A 15,923-nucleotide genomic window follows, 5' to 3' on the forward strand; every position below is an offset into this window, starting at 1 on the left:
GTGAGTAGAAAATGACTGTCGGCAAGATTAAAGAACGGCTTGTTTATTGCTAAGGCCATATGGTCAAAATTAAATGATTCATTTATAATGTAATAATAACTTATAACAATAACTTATTTCCCCAGTGAATTGCTGAAAATCCACTAGATAGGAAAAGGGTATTTTACAATAACTTTGAATGCACTACTAGGCTTACCAGTTTCAATTGAAGTGCGTTGGTTTTTCCAACAACGGCAGGTGACTGTAGGACTCCCGCTGTTGGAATCCTTTACAGTGAAATACAGTCACACTTTACACCATTTCTACCCTGTTTAATCCAGCTGCTAGCTAACACTAGGCTAACGTAACCTGCTGTCAAGTTTAGTGTTAACTAGCGGCACATGCAGCGATGCTTTGGTTGCCCGTAAAGTCCGTTTTGGAGCATCAGAGAGGAGTGCAGGCATTTTGGTCCGGTAGATACCGGAATTTTCATCTCATGATGAAAAAGTAGGGACGATTGTAGACGAAGATGAAGAGAGATTTTATCTTAGTTTTTATTTTATGCAAAACATTTTAGTCTTGTCTTTTTTCGTCAACAATAATGCATGTTAATTTAGTCTTAAGTCAGCATTTTTGGACATTGGTGCAGTCTCATCATCGTCTTGTCTTAGTCATGGAAAAAAAGGATGTTGACGAACATATTTAGTCTCGTCTGACAAAATTAACACTAGCAGAGAGCTGTTTCTGTCTGCCGAACAAATTGAAAGTGAATCAATGATAGAGATTATAGATGAGCTGTAGAGGCATCATGATGGCGCGGTAGAGTTACACACACAGGTTCTTGGAGCACACAAAATAAAATGGTGCTACAAGACCTGTCGTTCCAGTTCTTTCCTGTAGAGAGAGTTTCCAACCAACGTATTACATTTAATGTCAAACTTTTGATTGAGACTGCAACACACGACAAGATGTTTTAAATGTATTATTTACCTTCAAAGTTCATCTCAAGACAGTTCTCCCCTCCAACGTTGTCAGGCTGCCCCGCATTGAAGAATGTATTCTTGGAGCACACGAAAGAAGCCTGGTAGGTGCAACCTGCGTTGTTCCAGTTTTCTGTAGAGAGAGTTTCCAACATATATAACTGATTTAACTTAATGTATAACTTTCATATTTAAGACTGCAACAAACGACAATATGTTTGAATGTATTTTTTTATTTTGTTTCCTCCTGTTTCCAGTCTGTATGCTAAGCTAAGCTAGCTGCTTCCCCCTGTTTCCAGTCTTCATCCTAAACTATGCTAGCTGTTTCTGCCCATTACCAGTCTTTATGCTAAGCTAAGATAATGTCTGCTTGAGGGAACTTCATATTTAGCGTACACACGAGAGTTGTATTTATCTGAACAATAACTCTCAGAGATTTATCAGATGAGTGGGTGCTGTTTCTAACAGGTTATATTGAGTAAACTAAAATTGAAAATATCAGGAGTATTCAAATGTTTTCTGTATTTCATTTTGTGTTATTTACTATAGATTACTGATTTGGTTTTGTCCAGCTCAGTGAGCCAGTTTCTGTCTAATTTTAAATCCCAAATGTGAACTGTTCCCTAATTCTTCAGATAATAAACAAGTGAAAGTGAGTCATCTGTCAGCAGAGAGCTGTTTCTGTCTGCCGAACAAACTGAAAGTGAATCAATGATAGAGATGAGCTGTGGAGGCATCATGATGGTGTGTTAGAGTTACACACACAGGTTCTTGGAGCACACGAAAGAATTCGGGATAGTACAAGCCCAGTCATTCCAGTTGTTTCCTGTAGAGTGAGTTTACAATGTAACTGATTACATTTAACTTTTATATTTAAAAGTGCAACATACAACAAGATATTTTAAAGTTTTTTTTACCTCCACCCCAGTTAATCACAAGACAGTTCTCCGCTCCACCGGCATGGTTAGGCTCCCCCACACCCCAGCTTTTGTAGTTGAATTTGGATCCATCAGTCCACATCCACGTACCCTCCTGGAAGAGAAAAATTGTTTTAAAGTCAAAGTGAAATCAAGAGTTCTTGTTGTTGTAATACTCATTCAGGCCACAAAAGGATACTCCTTGTTTTCTAAAACATCTTGAGAGACACAATGCATTCTCATGAATGGTATCGTATGAAAACTTATGCACAACATATCCTATGAAATTGGGTGACCACCTGCCGGTCACATGACAGTTAAGGTTAGCGGTCATTAGAGTTACATTTAGCAGAGAAAAGGTGACTGTGAGCCAGGTACAGAGAACCGTGAAGTGACGGTCCTTTCAGATTCCGTTTAGAGTTGAGGTTAGCAGTCAATGTGCTGCTGACAGTACTGAATATGGAATACAGTTCGTGAGAAGAGGCTGAGAGACGAGCAACCTCACTTCCTGTGTGATGATAAAAGTCTCACCTTCACTGCGTCACTACCTCCGATCCAGGTATATTTGTCTGTACCGATCACTTCCTTAATGTAGTTTCTGATGAATGTATGTTCCTCAGCTGAGTGGATGGAAGCCAGATTCCCACCAGCGGTCTGGCAGAAGGTCTAATGGAGACAATATAATCAGTTTAAAATGTTAAAAACATAATCACATTATTAACAGATCTCAGGGCAGTTTTGCAGTCACAGGGGGACATTTTAATACTTTTAATCATTGGTGTAAGACGTATTCAGATCCTGTACTGCAGTAAAACTACTAATACCACACTTTACATTAAAAGTCCTGCAGTAAAAATGTTACTTCAGTAAAAGTGTGTAAGTATCATCAGGAAAATGTAGTTAAAGTATTAAATTTAATTATTAAACTTAATGGTCTAATCATCTCAGCTGGACTTGTAGGCCGTTATATTGTTGGCAAGTTTACTTTAGAATAAAACATCAGATTTTATAAACTAAATGTGTTTTGTGTGCAGGAATCTTTATTTGTAAAGTAACTAGTAACTAAAGCTGTAACAGATGAATGTAGTGGAGTTAAAAGTACAATATTTCTCTCTGAAATATAGGAGGAATGATTTCCTGTAGCGGTCCGTGGGACACCGAAGCTGTCGGAGCCTATTGGCTCTGTTCAGTGATTGGTGGTGGTAATGGAAAGGAACAAGGAAACTTCATCCAGTTTGGGGTTTTTCCCACCTATGTGGAATGAGGTGTGTATGCTAGGTAACAATGGTACATTATTCTATTGACATACTAATTAATGCAGCCCAAGTCAGTTCACATGACACATAAAAGATAATATTAAACAAGTTACAATTTTAAACCGTAAAACCAGAAAACATGAATATTGAAATTGCATCTCTTTGTTTCTTTAAGTTGTTCCACATCATACATTTTAATGATCATTTATCTTTTAATACAAACCCTCTAACATGACTTCAGACATGTAGAAATGTTTTAAGCTTAGAATGAAACACTGCTCTAAACTTCTTCTAACACTTATTATACTTACAAATAATGGAAGACATTTAAAAGTGTGCAGGGGTTGGTCTAAATGGGGCTGGATATGGCAAAGCCCAGCAGTGGAATAAGTATTCAGATCCTTTACTGCATTAAAAGTACTAATACAACACTGTAAAAATACTCTGTTACAGTAAGAGTCCTGCAGTGAAAATGTTACTTTACTCTTACTTACTGTTACTTAGTCTGTAAGTATCAAGAAAATGTAGTTCAAGTATTACAAGTAAATACAAATCCTCCCATTTTAGAAAACGTGTTTTGTGTGCAGAAATCTTAATGTGTAAAGTAACTAGTAACTAAAGTTTTTAATGAATGTAGTGGAGTAAAAAGTACAATATTTCTCTCTGAAATGTAGTGGAGTAGAAGAAGAAAGTGGCATGAAAAGAAAAGACTTAAGTAATGTACAAGTACCTCAACATTGGGACTGAAGTACAGTACTGGAGTAAGCGTACGTAATAACTTTCCCTGCTGGTATTAGAACTTTAACTAGCTACATTTCCTGATGATACTCACATACTTTTACTAAAGGAACATTTTCCATGCCGGACTTTTACTGTAATTGTATTTTTTCACATGATGTGGTTTTAGTATTTTTACTGCAGTTAAGTATTAGTACAATGTTATTAAGCATAGATATCTAATGATAGATACAACTGCTGTACCTCTGCATCGGGCCAGGTCTTTGGCCCGATGATGAAACTGAAACAGTGAGAGCCAAACTGTCTCCAATCAGGAGGGCAGGAAGCTTGACCCTGTATGAACAAACACGCCAAAAACAATCAGACTAGTCTATATCGACGACTGGTCATTTGCATCAGTGGTTCTCAACCTGTTTGGGGCCAGCACCCCCCCTATCCATCATCCTGGTCCCTCATCACATCAAATACCAACCCCAATGAAGTTGGGACGTTGTTTTAAAAGTTAATAAAAACAGAATACATTGATTTACAAATCCTTTTCAGCCTACATTCAATTGCATAAACTATAAAGACAAGCTATTTAATATTTAATATGATAAACTATGAGAAACGTTTTTTTGGAAATATTCACTGTGTTTTGTGTTGAATTTGAATTTGATGCAACAAAAGCTGGGACAGGGGCATGTTTACCACTGTTACATCATCTTTCCTTTTTAACAACACTCAATAAGCGTTTGGGAAGCCGGCAGCATTTCTGGGTGTAGTTTATATATGGCTTCCCTTTGCATGGTAGAGTTTTAACTTGTAGATGTAGTGACAAACTGTGTTAACTGACAAAGTTTTTCCAAAGTGTTCCTGAGCCCAGGTGGTAATGACCTTTACATAATGTCTGTTTTTAATGCAGTGCCACCTGAGAGATCGAAGGTCATGGGCATTCAATATTGGTTTCCTGCCTTGCCGCTGATGTGCAGAGATTTCTCCAGATTCTCTGAATCTTTTGATGATATTATGGTCTGTAGATGATGAAATCCCTAAATTCCTTGCAATTGTACATTGAGAAACATTCTTAAAGGTGCAATATGTAATATTGTGTCTAATACTGGCAGCTAGCGGTTAAAATAGTTACTGCACTACCAATTCAAAATACTGGAGAGTCGTCTCCCCCGCCCCCTCCTGCCCAGACTCGAAGTTCACGGGGGTTGCCAGGCTGAGACCGCAGCATTCACAACAATGTAGCTGGACGCTTTTCTCACATAGCCAGACATTACTCCACAGCACAGCGGAGTAGCTAACGTTAGATGCTAGTCTCACATAGCCAGACATTACTCCACAGCACAGCCGAGTAGCTAACGTTAGATGCTGGCTATATTGACAGTCATAAAAGCCCGTGCTCACGTGGAGCTCTGTAACCAACTAACAGACACACTTTTTCGGCTTAAAATTACAGCATGAACCGCTAAAAACACAACAACCTCACTGTTCTCTCCACACGCCAGTCAGGCACACTTCCTCGGCTTAGAATTACAATACGAAACGCTAAAAATACCACTACCTTGCCGACGGAACACACTTCATTGGCTTAGAATTACGGCAACAATCGCTAAACACACTGCAAACTCATAGTCCCCTCTTTCCGATTTACAGCCCCCCTCTCGTGGCTTAAAATAACTCACCGTTGTCGGCTCCAGCCGCTGAAGAGGCTACACGCTGTAAACAGCCATGGGCTGCATGCCTGGTCCTCCCGGTAACATTAACAGTTAGCAGGGTTAGCATGGCGGCGTTAGCCAGGACCAGTCGGGATCACTTTACTGGCTATGTCTCAATTGTTTTTTAAGAGTAACCAACTCGGTTACTCTAGCTATATAATTCAATGTGAGTACACAAATGTTGAAATGACAAAAATGCCCATCCCTAGTAGCTGTGATAAATTAGCGTGGAGCTAATGCTTACCGGTTCAGGAGAAAATAAGCCAACTCTGCGTCCTTTTGGGCTCTAAGCTGTCTCCATCTTTCAAATACATCTCCAATATTTACCAGGGGGTTGTTACGTCTCTGGTCACGCAACTGTTAGAAACATGCTGTTTTCTTTTTTTTATGTCATGTAGAATCTATCTCCGTTGATCCTGTTGGTTTGTTTGCTGCTTTCATGGCTGTACTAACGTTACAGCTGTAGCGCGCTAGGTTTACGTTTTTACAGGTATATCTGGCAACCCGGCCTGCCTGTCAAGCTGGGCCGTTGATAACAACACACAGATCAAAACATAAACATAAATTCCGTCACGGAATGTAAATTTCAAAAAGAAAAATATTGAAATTAGCATTGTTGTCAGAAAAGATAGTATTTCAGTTTAACATGTTTCCTTAATATCTGATGAGGCATTGGTGTCATTTTTGGATTTATTACAGTACAAATATTACATATTGGACCTTTAAACTGTTGGCCTATTTGCTCACACAATTGTTCACAAACTAGTGGACCTTGCCCCATCCTTGATTGTGAATGACTGAGCATTTTGGAGATCCTCCTTTTATACCCAACCATGACCAATTAACCTGTTCACCTGTAGAATGTTCCTAATTGCCCTGAATATTAATGGTCAAGTCCTATTATCATATAACTGAATGAAAAATGTTCCATGGCTATGTTCAAAGACTTATTATAATGCAAAATAAATTAAGTTAATGTTTAATGACGACTTTAAAGTTCAAGACAAGAACGATTTATAACAGTAGAGTACTGAGTTCATATAAAGGCAGCACCTTGACTTTAATGTGCTGCAAACAGCACAACCTGGAAGTAACCATGAGTAAATAGCATCATTATACGAGCATTTATATCTATATATGCAATAACATCTGCTGAACAGGGCCAACATTTACTCAAAAGTGAAGATTATTAACTGTTTATTAGAAACTGTTTATAATAACAGAAAATGTATTTTACTATAGTTACACACCAAATTTACCTTTTATAATTACAGGACAAAGTCTGGGTAATGAGCTGCCAGAATCTTTTACTGTTATTTTAGGAATTTATTTCTTAAGAGTGTACTTACATATGCAGTCAACAGTCCGCTGGACAAACAGAGCAACAAAGCAAACGGAAAAACTGACGTCATCTGTGGAAAGAAGTTAAACAAGTCAACATACAGCAGACAAAGAAATAATGTCAGACAATGAATGACTGTAATTGATCATTAATTAGCTATTTATCAAATTAAAGTATTCTACCAGTTATCGTGTATTATATAATAAAGATATGGTTTCATATTTGATAGATTATCTAATATTTAAAATGTCTTTGATTAAATACACCAAGTTTTCTCAAAATAGATAATGTCCTCTCGATAAAGACAGGATTAGTTATTATAAAAAGTAAAATTAGATGAAATTGTGAAAATAAATTGAAATATGATTACCTTTGCTGAGGTGGTGATTGACTGACACAGAGGAGAAGAACAAGCTGATGACTGTCACTGAAAGAAAATGTCACAGATCTGAATACTATTAAACACTTAATAATAAAAAATAAGGTTAAACTTAACCTGGATTTACTCATGCATCCACAATCTAAACTTAGTTTTCTACAATTTAGTATAAACCAAATATATCAAACTTTCAGGCAAAACATTGATTGGTAATGATAACAGTACAGGTTGAAATATCCATTATACTCACATCAATACTCTTTGTTCTGCCTGGTTTGGTTTGGAGGGAAAGGAGAGTCACAGGCCCTTCTATACCTTGGAAAGGGGAGTGGTCTTAGCCATGACCATTGTCCAACAGAACATTCCCCAACATACTGTTTTACTGGTCCCGGAAACGACAACTCCATATAAGGTCACTTTCTTTTTGCTAGCACCACCTTATTTATCAAAGCTTATTACACCACATACACCGGCAGTCCGGCACGCACGCTCGGCGATCTTGATGCTGGTCTCTCGGTCATTCCCCTAGTAAATAAAAAAATCTGTTTGTTTAAAGAGCATTGTCCTACCATGCCCCTAACCTTTGGAACGGCCTTTCAATACATGTTAAAAAAGCTAATATCAACTGATATTAAACACACACACACACACACACACACACACACAAACACACACACACACAAACACACACATACCACACACACACACACACACACAAACAAACAAACACACATACCACACACACAGTGGGATTGAAAACCCACCTCTACTCATTACACTATAGCCAACCAGAACACACTATTCTTTCTGCGTCCTTCCCAAACAAACCTTTTCACTTATTTTCTTATGTTGCTGGTTCTGTATTTGTTTATTAATACTGCTTTCATGCTATTATTTGTTTTGTTGCTCTCTGATATTTCTGTTTCTTTAATTGTAAAGTGCACTGAGACCTTCCTGAACATGGCTACATTGTGGCTAAGGGTCTTCTTAAAGAGAATTTTGGGAACGAGTACAAGATTGCTATTGCATATATAGAAAAAGCTTCTTCTCTTGGACAACAATCAAGTCCGAGGATGTCAAAGCCCTCCAAACTTATCCATTATTCCTGTGTGGATGTTGTAATGTGATGGAAGAACTTCAGTTCACGCAAGAGTTAGATAACAACTAACATTTAAATGGTTATTTCCAAGTTGCCCTTCAAGCTCAGGGAATGATGGAGAGCCAAATCTCATGACATTTGACATTTCTTGAGAGACGTGAGAGTATTGGCAGACCCAATCTTTGGAATTGTTGATGGTGTAAGCCTACAGGTTGTTGGCTTAAATACTTCCAACAAGTTTAAACCACATTCAAAGAGCAGAATGAAAGGAAGCAGTTTTGCTACTACAGTGTGTGTGCACATTACTCAGGTTGTGTCAGAAAATGTATAGACTTATAGAGACATAGGCAATAATAAAATAATGTATAATAAAAAATATATATGAAAATATAATTAAAAATGCAATAATTAAGATCAGTGTATAGGATGGAATAGTAGCACTCGAATGTGCCTGAGGCCATCAAATTTAGGCTATACGGCTAAAACCTTCTCCGGAAAAGCATGCCTCCCGACCCACCGAGAGTAGTAAAATGTTAACACTCTGCCCTGCACTACTCTCACCCCACCACGCACTAATACAACCTCTGTCCCTGTTGTCTCTCCTCGGCTTCTGTCGAGAACCACGACAGCTCTGCTGACCAGCTCCACTCCACACCAGCCTGAGCCATGGCGTATAAGCAAGCACCACAGCAGGCGGTCAGGACAGCGCACAGCCCCAGCCTAACCTCTACGACTGGAAAATCGCTACACCATTCTGATGAGGAGTTCCCTCCGCTCTGTGGAAACCCTTCTCTGCCACGTCCCCACGCAGCTCATCCTGGTCCATCCACACAGTCGGTGCTCCCCCAATCCTGCTCCCCCTCGGACCCAACAACTTCCACGCTGGTCATCGGAAGTTCCATGGTCAGGGACCTCTACATTCCTCCTTCACCTAGCGGTCCCTCCAAGGTCTACTGCTTCCCTGGTGCCAAGGTCCGTGACATCCAGCACAAACTTCCAAGCATCCTCGCCCGCCACGCTAAGGTCGACAACATCATTGTGCATGTGGGCACAAACGACATCAGCGAGGGACGGTCGACAGAACTCCGGAGAGACTTCACCACTCTCATCACCACCCTGATGGGCACAGGAAAAAAGATCGTCATCTCAGGGCCTCTACCTACCTACAGGAAGGGTGCTGAGAGATGGTCCAGACTGCACTTCCCTGAGCATTCCCTATGTCGACAACTTCAACTTGTTCTGGGAAAGGCCCAGCCTGCTGAAGCATGATGGTCTCCACCCAAACCGACATGGAGCCAGGCTGCTATCTGACAACATAACCACACTGAAAGTTAAGTATTGACGTTCTGTTGAAAATATCACAGATTCATGCCCCCCAGGTATTGATCCTGATGGCACTTTACAAGTGGATGAATCTGAAAATGTTTTCTGCAGGATAACATGTAGTACTAGTACTATTCCAGTTATAATCAAGACCATCTAGACCATACAAAGTGGTGAATCCCCTATGTCATAAGAAATTGACTGCAGGGGGACTTCCGGTAAAATGGCGGTGTGAGAAGTCGTTAAGTTTTCTGCTCGGCGCGTTTCCTATTATTTTACGACTTATTCAACACTTATTCAGTGACATAGTTTGAAATACTATTCACAACCCTCAGTAGGAAACATGCCGAGAAACAACACTAAAAAGACGTCCGATATTACTGAGGTTGCTGGCGATACGCAGAGTGCGGGCGACGCCGCTTCGAGTCAGGGGGACATCAGAGAACTCCTTGGTGGGATTAGCTCTGAGGTAGCGGCGCTCAGGGTGGAGATCCTTACAGAGCTTAAATCATCTATCTCTGCGGTGAAAACTTCATTACTGGAGCAAGAACAGAAACTGAAGGATGTGGAAGAATCCCTTACCGACGTGGATGGCCACATTACTGCCCTGGAATCTACGTGGTCAACGCTGTCGAAAGATAACGAAGCCCCCCCACCGAAAGCTAATCAAGCCCCCAGGCCGTTCATCATGCGAATGCATCACTACCAGATGAGGGAATTGATTCTCCGTCTGGCACGAGAAAAGGGTCAGGTGTTATACAAAGGATTGCGTATACACTTCTACCCAGATGTAAGCGCTGATGTTGCAAAGCGGAGAGCGGCATTTAACCAGGTAAAGGCTGAACTCAGAGAAGCGGGAATTGAATTCGGCCTCGTTTTCCCTGCGCGTCTATCAGTAATGACGGGACAAAAACATTTTTCGATTCCCCGCAGCGGGCTTTGGAATTTCAACGAGTGAGTAGGAACTCACATCAAGGCAGATAATGTAGGCCTACATGTCTCCACTTTTGTTTCCCGATGAGCACAGGTTCTGTATGGCTCAAGTGGTGATGATAACGAAGAGACTCATTTAAGTTTGGACTGATCCACACTCTTTAGTTTATAGTAAATGTCACTTATTTCTTCTATCAATAGCAACTTAGTTTCAAGGAGCGGGAACACGAGCTGGTGAGTTATGGTTCTTAGTATACCAGCAGATGTTCGTTGTTTGAAGGAGGGAGGGGGGTGGGAGGGGAATTTAATGGGGTTTTTTTTCTTCTTTTTTCTCACCATACATTGTTCGGAGTCAAGGTGCTTGTGTGTTGCGTTGTGACAGTTTCGCTAGATGTGCCTTATTCATTTACAAATACTTTCTGATAGCATATCCAACGTTAATAAATGTGATGTAAATTTCATAACATGGAACGTGAAAGGCATGAATAATGTCATTAAAAGAAATACGATTTTTTCTCAATTACGACAATTAAACGCAGACATTATTTTTCTACAAGAAACCCATATTCTTAACTTAAGATGTAATTAAACTTAGGCGGAGTTGGGGAGGACAGGTATTCCATTCGAGCTTTAAAGGGGTGATAGAATGGTTATATAGAGTATTTCACACTGTTCTTTATGGTCTCCTAATGGGGTATGTAACATTGGTCGGGCTGAAAATGGCCTGGTTGATATTTTATTGGCCCTTATGCATCCCTGTGTTTTGGCCCTATTTGTAACAAGAGCTTTTCTTCCAAATATGGTATGCTCGTGAATATTTAGATGAGCTGCGCGCTGATTGGTTGAGCGAATTGCCATACGCGGACATTAGAGATGCGCGCTGATTGGTTGAGCGAATCCCCAATACACACACATTAGAGAAGCGACAGAATCTCATATTCCAGACACTGCAATGTTTCCTTACCAAATTCACTTTTTCACAAATTCACAACTATATAAAGCTCAAATATGGTCCGTTTTACGAAAATCTATGGCTAATTGCAAATATGGTAAGACTGTTTGTCGGACTTCAGCGGCGACGCTGCTGCCTCGCCGCCCGGCCTGCCTTCCTTTACAGACCCCGGCCTGCTGTGAGCTCCGTTACGGCTGGCAGCCCTGACAGAGCTCCAAGGCCTGTAACTCCCCTCTTCCTGCTAGCTAAATGGCCCGTTGTGTGAGAGTGAGAGCGCTGTCAGCGAGCTTGTTACACCATAGCTATACAACATATACCTAAATGTCTTATAAAGCTAACAACGGTGTCCGATTTCAAGTTAATTCATATTTGTGAAGTTTAGCTAGCTAGGTGTTTTGTTAGCTGCGACTGTCCCTTCAATCCTATCTATGTGTAGCTAAAAATCACGGATAGTTAGCTTCATTTTTCGTCGTAATTCGAGTATATTTACAGTTTCAATTTCATCACGCCACTTATACAAAATCTAACTAAATGTCTTATAAAGCTAACAACGGTGTCCGATTTCAAGTTAATGAATATTTGTGAACTGTAAGGGTTTCGTTAGCTGCGACTGTCCCTTCAATCCTATGTGTACAGATTGCGGCTAGTTAGCTTCATTTTTGGTCGTAATTCGAGTATATTTAGGGCCCGAGCGCCGACAGCGGCGAAGGCCCTATTGAAACTGAAGGAATTATTATTATTTACCCGTCAAATGAATTGGCTTTTTGAGGGGCTTAATATATTCAAAAACTCACCAAATTTGGCGGTCGCATCAAGTCTGGTGAAACTTTACGTATTTTAAGGGTTTCGGGAATAGGCTCGCTAGCGCCCCCTAGAAAGTTAAGAAAATTGAGCCCCTGCAATGCGTTTAACGTAGACTCACGAAACTTGGTACACATATGTAACATGTCAAGATGTACAAAAAACGTCATTAGAACCATACCCTAAACCCAACAGGAAATCCGACATTTTGAATTAAATGTTCGAAATTAGTGTGATTTTGGCCATTTCCACATGTCTTACTTTAACGAACTCCTCCTAGAGATTTCATCCGATCAACTTCAAACTCGGTCTGTACCATCTTAAGAAGTTAAAGATGAAAAGTTGGTAAAAGAAAAACTTTTCGTCATAGGGCGTGGCAGCCATTTTGTGCGTTTCGCCGCCGAAACAGGAAGTGGGTGTAACTCGAGTGTACGTTGTCCAACTGGCTCGAAACTTTTCAGGATTCATAAGAGTCCAACCCTGAGGACAAATAAAGGCCGATATTTACTTAAAGTCATAGCGCCCCCTGGTGGCAACAGGAAGTAGGCCTACTTTAACAAACTCCTCCTAGAGATTTCATCCGATGGACCTCAAACTTGGTCTGTACCATCCCAACACCTTAACGATGAAAAGTTATTAAAAGAAAAACTTTTCGTCAGACGGTGTGGGCGTGGCGTAGCGGCCATTTTGAGTGTTTAGCGATGAACAAAGAAGTTGTTGTAACTTGAGTGTACGTTGTCGTATCTCAGCGAAATTTTTCAAGATTGACAAGGTTCCAGGCCTGAGGACACCTACAGGCTAAAATTCAATTTTGGTCATAGCACCCCCTGCTGGCAACATGAAATGCGCCTTATATGACAAATATCATCCAATTTACATGAAACTCAGAATGTGTGGTCTACATGTGATACTGAGCCGCCCCCTATACTATGACCACGCCCACTTACTCAAGCCACGCCCCCTTTCATAACATTTGAACCGTTTAAGGTATACCCTTGTGTGAGTCACGCCACTTATACAACATCTAACTAACTGTTTTATAAAGCTAACAACGGTGTCCGATCTCAAGTTAATGATTTTTTGTGAATTCCAGAGGAATTCTATGAGGAGGCTAGCTATCATTGATAGAGCTACATCCAGCAGCAGGCTCTATCAATGAGACTCGCGGACAAGCGGCGTTTATTTCCCCAATCATTTGTTTAAATAACTCAACACATTATAATTACACACATTAAAAGATTAACTGAAACCTGTGGTAAAAGATTGCTGACGTAACAAGCTCTCTAACCTAACTAACATACACCGGGCATTTAGCTAGCAGGAAGAGGGGAGATGCAGGCCCTGGAGCTCTGTCAGGGCAGGGGCATTTAGTTGTCTATTACCCAAAGAGACAGTGACTTTGCGCGGGTATGGAGTGCTGTGGGCTGCCAGTCGTGACGGAGCTCCAAGTACCTCATAGCAGGCCGGGGTGTGTGAAGGGAGGCAGGCCAGGCGGCGAGGCAGAAACACGGGCAGCACCGGCGCTGAACTCCGACACACAGTCGGACAAAATTTGCAATTAGCCATCCATTTTCGTAAAGCGGCCCATATTTGAGCTTTACATAGTTGATTTCTCGCATAAAAAGTAAATTTTGTAATGGAATAGCAGAGATCTGCGTGACCTAGCTAGATTCAGAAGACTACCTGATCTCAGGTCAGTTGTGTAGCCTATGTAAATGTTGGGGCGTGACCGTTCTCTTAATACACCCACGGCTGTGACAAAGGTTCCGGATTTTGAGATGCTTACGCAAGCAACTAGCTTTGTTGAGATTCGCCCGTTTTCAGCGGCAGTTTCAAAATACGAGATTTTCATGTCCTATTTACCCACCGAACTGTCGTTATTCAACTATGACAGAGTAAAATCAGTTTTGCATTCTATCACCCCTTTAATTAAAGGCAGAGGTAATGCTATTCTTATCAGGAAGAGCATTTCTTTCATCAGTGAAAAGGTTATTACTGACTCCTCGGGTCGCTATGTTATCGCCACAGGCCGCCTGCTTGACAGGCAAGTTATCCTTGTTAACATTTATGCCCCAAACTTTGATGATAGCAATTTCTTCAGCTAAGTCTTCACATCTATCCCACCTGCTGATGATTATGCTTTAATTATAGGTGGGGACTTTTACTGTGTTCTAAACGCTTCGCTAGATAGATCCTCCGCTAGAGTCATACAGCCTTGTAAGGCAGCTATAAACATTAAACATTTCTGTGACCAATTTGGACTGTTAGACCCCTGGAGATTTATTTTTCCTTCTTCCAGAACATTCTCCTTTTTCTCTCCTGTTCATCACTCGTATAGTGGCATTGATTTTTTCTTAGTGGATAAGAGTATTGTGCATTGTTATATCTGATCATGCTACTTCCTCTTTTGTGCGTAGTTTACCAACTCAGCACCCTTCCTTTAAACCCTGGAGACTAAATACTTTGCTTTTGGCAGATGACAAATTCATAATTTTTCTATCTAAAGAGATTAATATGTATTTGGAACTGAATGACAGTGATGATATATCTAGATCTGTACTTTGGGAGGCATTGAAAGCCTATTTGCAGGGCAAAATAATGTCTTTCTCCTCCTATGCTAAAAAGCAAGAGCTCTCTAAACTCTTTATATTTCAGAAGCTATAAACAGGTTAGATGAACAGGACGCCATCTCTCCCTGCCCACGCTTATACAAAGAAAGAATAAGCCTTCAGTCCGAGTATAACTTGCTGTCAGCTGCACATGAAGAAAAGAGGTTGTTAAAAACACGGCATGCATTTTATGAGTTTGGGGACAAGGCCAGTAAATTATTGGCTTTTCATTCTCGTCAATTAAATAACTCTAAAATGATAACTCATATTAAGGCCCCATCTGGATCCATGCTACATAATCTGAAAGATATTAATGATAGTTTTGTTAATTTTTACTCTACCCTATTCAGAGTATCCAAGATATTCTGCAATTTTTGTTTCCTTCTTCAATTGTTAATTCTGACATTCACTCTGACCTAGGCAGACCTGTGGCCGCAGCAGAAGTTGCGCAGGCTATTGCGGCAATGCAGAGCAGTAAAGCTCCGGGTCCAGATGGATTCCCGATAGAATTTTATAAGAAGTTTTCAGCTTTACTGGGCCCGTTTCTTGTGGCTGTTTATAATGAGTCGTTCAATACAGGAACCCTTCCCTCAATGCTCACGCAGGCCTCAATTTCTCTTATCCCAAAGGAGGGTAAGGATCCCACTCGTTGCGAATCATACAGGCCAATCTCGCTTCTGAATGCAGATTTTAAAATTTTGTCCGAAATTCTTGCGCTACGCCTTGAACCCATTGTCCCTACTATAATTTCGACTGACCAAACAGGATTTATTCGAGGCCGTAACCCATTTAATAATCTACGACGACTATATAATATAATATATACAAATCCTCCCCCAGGTGAACTTGAAGCAGTAATCTCTCTCGATGCTGAAAAGGCCTTTGATAGGGTAGAATGGGAATACCTCT

At 40.5% G+C, this 15,923-nt stretch overlaps 1 protein-coding gene across 2 annotated transcripts; it reads right to left on the bottom strand.

Annotated features, from left to right (window-relative positions):
* Positions 1-537: 537 nt before the first annotated feature.
* LOC114565627 (galactose-specific lectin nattectin-like) lies at positions 538-7,641 on the bottom strand. Of its 2 annotated transcripts, XM_028593805.1 has the most exons (9): positions 7,548-7,641; positions 7,289-7,345; positions 6,926-6,988; positions 4,114-4,203; positions 2,408-2,542; positions 1,877-1,991; positions 1,725-1,785; positions 970-1,092; positions 538-873 (listed from the first exon to the last, which is right to left on the bottom strand). In XM_028593805.1, exons 3-8 carry the CDS (start codon positions 6,986-6,988, stop codon positions 1,011-1,013), a joined length of 546 nt encoding a protein of 181 aa, XP_028449606.1. In that variant the 5' UTR covers positions 7,289-7,345; positions 7,548-7,641; the 3' UTR covers positions 538-873; positions 970-1,010. The 2 variants fall into 2 exon arrangements, with proteins under 2 accessions (XP_028449606.1, XP_028449607.1); XM_028593806.1 differs by lacking the exons at positions 538-873; positions 970-1,092 and having other exon boundaries at positions 1,257-1,785.
* Between the last annotated feature and the right edge of the window lie 8,282 nt (positions 7,642-15,923).

Source organism: Perca flavescens, chromosome 12 (assembly GCF_004354835.1).
Source record: "Perca flavescens isolate YP-PL-M2 chromosome 12, PFLA_1.0, whole genome shotgun sequence".
Taxonomy (NCBI): domain Eukaryota; kingdom Metazoa; phylum Chordata; class Actinopteri; order Perciformes; family Percidae; genus Perca; species Perca flavescens.

What these genes read in the sequence shown, in the direction of transcription:
- LOC114565627 (XM_028593805.1), bottom strand. Translation starts at nt 6,988, where the DNA reads ATGACGTCAGTTTTTCCGTTTGCTTTGTTGCTCTGTTTGTCCAGCGGA. An exon ending in TGTGATTAACTGGGGTGGAG is followed by an intron (nt 1,786 to 1,876) that starts GTAAAAAAAACT and finishes CTCACTCTACAG; the next exon opens with GAAACAACTGGAATGACTGG. An exon ending in TTCGTGTGCTCCAAGAACCT is followed by an intron (nt 1,093 to 1,724) that starts GTGTGTGTAACT and finishes CTCTCTCTACAG; the next exon opens with AAAACTGGAACAACGCAGGT.